This window comes from Triticum dicoccoides, chromosome 6A, assembly GCF_002162155.2.
Source record: "Triticum dicoccoides isolate Atlit2015 ecotype Zavitan chromosome 6A, WEW_v2.0, whole genome shotgun sequence".
Lineage (NCBI taxonomy): Eukaryota > Viridiplantae > Streptophyta > Magnoliopsida > Poales > Poaceae > Triticum > Triticum dicoccoides.
Genome location: NC_041390.1, coordinates 547,293,112 through 547,297,676, shown reverse-complemented (window position 1 = coordinate 547,297,676; position 4,565 = coordinate 547,293,112). Strand labels below are relative to the sequence as shown.

Below are 4,565 nucleotides of genomic sequence, written 5' to 3'. Positions count from 1 at the left end.
TGTGTGCCGTCCATGAAGATCGCAACCCTGTTCGACGGCTCGTAGGGGTCCGGAATACTGTCATCATCGAAATAGCCCCCAAGCCGGTCGTCTTGCAGTTGATACAATGAATTAGTCTTGCTTGTGGACGACTCACCATCAGAATAGATGGTCGTCTCACTGCTAGACATAGATCCGTCTTCATTTTCCGCCCCATGGATGAAACCAACAAAGGCACGCTTCACTGCGGGTTAAACTCGGGTGGGTCGCGCACGCTGAGCCGTCTCGAGGATGTCGGTGCAGATGTCCGGCTCAAGGCCCGGTTCGCCGATCTTGCCGATGAAGACGTGGATTCCGCCGAAGGGGACCCGGTACCCGTACTCGATTGAGCCGACCTCGGTGCCCCAGCCTGCATCGTCAATGTAGAGCTTCCCGCGACGACTCTTGGTCATCCAGCCCACAGCGTATCCCTTGATCCCTTCAAAGTTGCCCTGTAAGAACTCAAAACCACCGTGCGCTGGCCCCACGGTGGGTGTCAACTATCGTGGATTTGTCACGGCAGATGTCCTAGCGGAAGGACTTAGTCGTGGAGCCATCGCAACTAGGTTAGCTTAAAGGGGTTAAACGGGACAACGGACACAGGGAGTTTATACTGGTTCGGCCCCTTGCGGTGAAGGTAAAAGTCTACCCCAGTTTGGGATTGTATTGCTAGGGTTTCGATTACCAGGGAGCGAATACGCTTGACCTAGTTCTCGATCTCTTCCGGGTCACCCCTTTATATACATAGGCTGATGCCCAGCGGCCCACAGAGTCCCGGCCGGCTTATACACAACGTGTCCGGCTCGGTGACAGAATCTATACTTTCCTTAACATACAAGTTAACATATGGCGGTTTACATCCGTGGGCCTCAAGTCGCCTTTGGGTCTTGGGCCTTCAGTAAGCCTGCTTCGTGAACCGCCATCTTCAACATCTTCATGGGCCTTGTCATTATGAACCGCCAGTGGTATGACCCGGCCCCTCCTGGGCAGGTCATACCCAATAGTTATATCCCCAACAGGCGGCCTGTGCCATGGCCGGACTGTCACCGAAGGAGGAGAAGGAGGACATCGACGGCGACAAGCAGATCCGTACTGCGTCTTCGACCGGTACTTCCGCGACAAGGATGGCAAGGGCACCGGGAAGGGCAAGGGCAGCCGTGATGAACTCCACCATACCCAAACATGCTAAATTTTGGTAGTCTTTTTGGTTACTAGTGATGGAGTAGTTGGACGATGTGTGTGCATTGACGTAGTTTCATGAGTTTGTATGGATTTGAGTTATGATAATTGAGGTGTCCGAACATGGATTACATTATTTGAAGGATATTCGGGCAGTGTCCGCGGGCATTTGAGGAGCGGATTCTTTGGATCCATTGGTATAGCCTGGACTTTGGCTGCAGTAGATCGACTGGGGAACTCTGAATAAAAGAGAAAGTAGTCAGCAGGGACTGGAACTCCACTTCGTCTGTGTATCGCTCTACGGCGAGACAGCCCACAAGGTAAGTAGCAAGGGGTGTAACAAATGCATCTCGATCAGCCATAGCCTTGCATCAGTGAGGTTACACGCAATAAGGTGTTCCAGAGTATCTTCATCTACTAATGACCAGACACACTTGGCCATGGAACACTCCACCAAAGCATGCTTCCAAGTATCCTCTGAATTGCAAATAGAGCACACATTGGTGTCCGTCATGTTCCGGTTGTGGCTGACCGAACCTGCTGGTATAGAGTTCTTCGCCCTCAAGGCCGGAACCACCTCAGCTCAGCTGCCGGAGGGATGCGCAGCTCCCTCTGTCCCCCATGAGTCAATGCCGTTCTCGGCGAGCCGGCCAACCACACAACCAGGTGATCATGTGGCGGCGACGGCCGAAGTTGACAACAGCGGCGCTGGGGCTGAGAGAACGCCCAACTTTGCCGCTGCGAAATGCATACGCAGCATCAAGGATTACACACGAATGACTGAAAACTAGTGACAATGTTCACTGGCTGTAAAAAATGTTCCATTATGCAGTAGACCAAAAATAGTACAAGAAACCCATGATGATTCACGAGTTTCCATAATTTGCAAGACAGCACACAGCTTGTGCAAGATTGTTGTTTGTGCTTAACCTCCGGGCTCAAAATCGTGCCCTCGCCGAGTGCACTAGCAGCTGATGGTCCTACAAGACACGAGGGTAAGGGCTGCGGACACGTTCTCCGCCATCGCTAGTCTGTGGCTCAAAGCTTCTCCAGAACTATGCACCAGTTCGATTTGTCGTAGAATTGGTCGGTGATGGCTGCATTTTTCATGCCAGCAACTAGCCTGGAATGATGACACAACAAACGCAGCATGTTATTTTCAAACAGAAGATCATAGCTGAAGCAAAATAAAAGCAGATGATGCATGCCACTTTCTATGTTTAATAGGCAATAATAATGCAGTAACATGATAACAGCATGGGACCGAATGAGCCATAAGATGGTAGCGATGGGTCACCCTTCCTGGAAAAATCTTTACTCAAGAAAGATACAACGAAAGAACGCCATAGCCATCAAATCGCATGTAAAGCTCATATTTCCCGTTTTGTCGCACAATTGTTTGCGTAACCAAATGAGCATGTAGATATGCACAAGTGTACTGTATGGTACTACTATCTAGAGCAAAAGTTAGATCTTCTGTGACATCTCTGAACAAATATAGGATGATGTGACTTACTCCCTCCGTATCAAAATGTAAGACGTTTTGGTAGGCCAGTTTAGCCTGCAAAAACGTCTTATATTTTGGTACAGAGGTATTAGTTCTCAAATTAAAGCTATGAAGTAGAAAGTCTGTATGATATCTCTAGTATGGCGATTAAAAAAATATGACATCACTTAATATCTTCACTTGTGCAGGTTCACGAATAAGAGTAAAACAAAAGAAGCATTTTTCATGTCAATGTTCAGGTTAAGAATACTCCACCTTTGAAGTTCTCCTTCGACAAAAATGTGATAATAACGGTTGTAGACCACAGTGCCCTTCTTATCATCTTTCTTTGCCAATCCATTCTGTAGAGCAACAGCAGATGCGCCGCCAATTTCTGCTCGGTGAAATGGTAGATGCCAAGGAACAAAGTACTCCTGCTGGGTTTTGTCATGCTCATCCATAATTAAGGTCTTATCCTCCAAACCATCAAAACTATTTTTCAGCTGATCATCTGTTTGCTTGATGGCGCGCATGTCTTCATCAGTCTCTTCAATGCTATCTAGCGTAGTAGCAGATTTGTTACGCACCATGGGACTGCTGGGATCAACCCACTCTTCATTATACTTGTCGCACAAGGGAGTCCACTTGTTAAGAAGCAACTTGTCTTCCTGCTCCACAGCCCAGACAGTGATCAGCACAAGACCCCCCCTCTTGACAACACGGATCAACTCCTCTATGGCTTTCCTCCGCCTGTCCTCGGTACTCAGATGATGCAACACCGCAATCGAAATCGCGGCGTCAGCAACACTTTCCCTGTACGGGAGGTTGACGACATCAGCGACAAACACCTCGTGCCCCCTCCCCGCGCATATCTCTATAAGCGGCGGGCTTATATCGCAGCCTATGTAGAAGCATTCGGGATTGAAGCCCAGGTACTTGCCGTTGCCGCAGCCGGCATCCAGCACGACAGACCCTGGCCTCAGCGAGTTCAGGAACCCCGCGACCTTGGGCCACTTGGCGAACCGCGTGGAGCTGAAGTGAGGGGCTATGGCGTCGTAGACGCGGTGCACGTACTTCTTCTCGATGTCCGGGGTGGACTGGACACCTGGGGAGCAGCCGCGGTCCTTCCCCTCGGCGAGGGGTGCGTCCTGGCCTTCCGAATTTCCATCACCAGACCTCATTGGATTGCTGGTGCTAATGGTAGTAATACCTCGGTAAGCTGGGCTACAACGAGAGAATTGCCCCGGATGATGCTTCGAGCTACTCGGACGCGATGCGGAGGTGGCGCGGCGAGGGCTTCTTGCTGCTATCCTCGAAAATATCTGGATCATGCAACGATGACGACGGATTGTCGCCGAGTCCGCGAACACCTCCTGACCCCCGACGAGCCCCCGTCGTCGGCCGTCGGCTGCGGCGTTCCTGTCAAGAGTGCGTTAACTTGGTTACTCGAGCTGTTGAGCGCCTGGACGAACCGCAGAGGCCATACATACTTCAGGTGAGCAGATCTAAAGAGGAACTAACCACGACGCCATACTTCTGCGAGCAGATCTAAAGAGGGGAGGAGGGGAGAGGAAGGCATACCTGCTGCCGGCGTGGCACGGCGAGGAAGGAGGCGGGGGAGACCGCTCGGACCTAGGCGCCCGCGGTGAGAGAGGAGGCGCCGGAGGTGATCGGGGGCGACTCCGGGGGGGGGGTGGGAGGCGGGGCTGCCGGCGGCGATTCGGGCTTGGATGCAGGCGGGGATGACGATTTCGGTAGCGCCAGGGAGAAGGTGCGCGGTGGGTTGTTGGATTTTGTTGTATTGGGCTTCTTCTGCTTACTGGGGCACTTTAATTTATTTATTTACATGGCCTTTATGGCGGTGTAGTGCGCGGCCCACCGG

The 4,565-nt window shown here is 51.5% G+C and overlaps 1 protein-coding gene across 2 annotated transcripts in view; it reads right to left on the bottom strand.

Annotated features, from left to right (window-relative positions):
- Positions 1-1,974: 1,974 nt before the first annotated feature.
- The window catches only part of LOC119317833 (tRNA (carboxymethyluridine(34)-5-O)-methyltransferase-like), a 3,433-nt gene continuing 842 nt past the window's right edge, over positions 1,975-4,565 (bottom strand). Inside the window, exons 1-3 of one of the 2 annotated variants that reach the window (XM_037592332.1) lie at positions 4,265-4,422; positions 2,960-4,102; positions 1,975-2,320 (exon numbers count right to left, since the gene is read on the bottom strand). In XM_037592332.1, coding sequence (XP_037448229.1) covers positions 2,236-2,320; positions 2,960-4,014 — 1,140 coding nt within the window. In that variant the 5' untranslated portion in view covers positions 4,015-4,102; positions 4,265-4,422 and the 3' untranslated portion in view covers positions 1,975-2,235. Of the gene's footprint in view, positions 2,321-2,959; positions 4,103-4,264; positions 4,423-4,565 lie in introns of those variants that run through there. The other variant, XM_037592333.1, reaches the window with a different exon arrangement.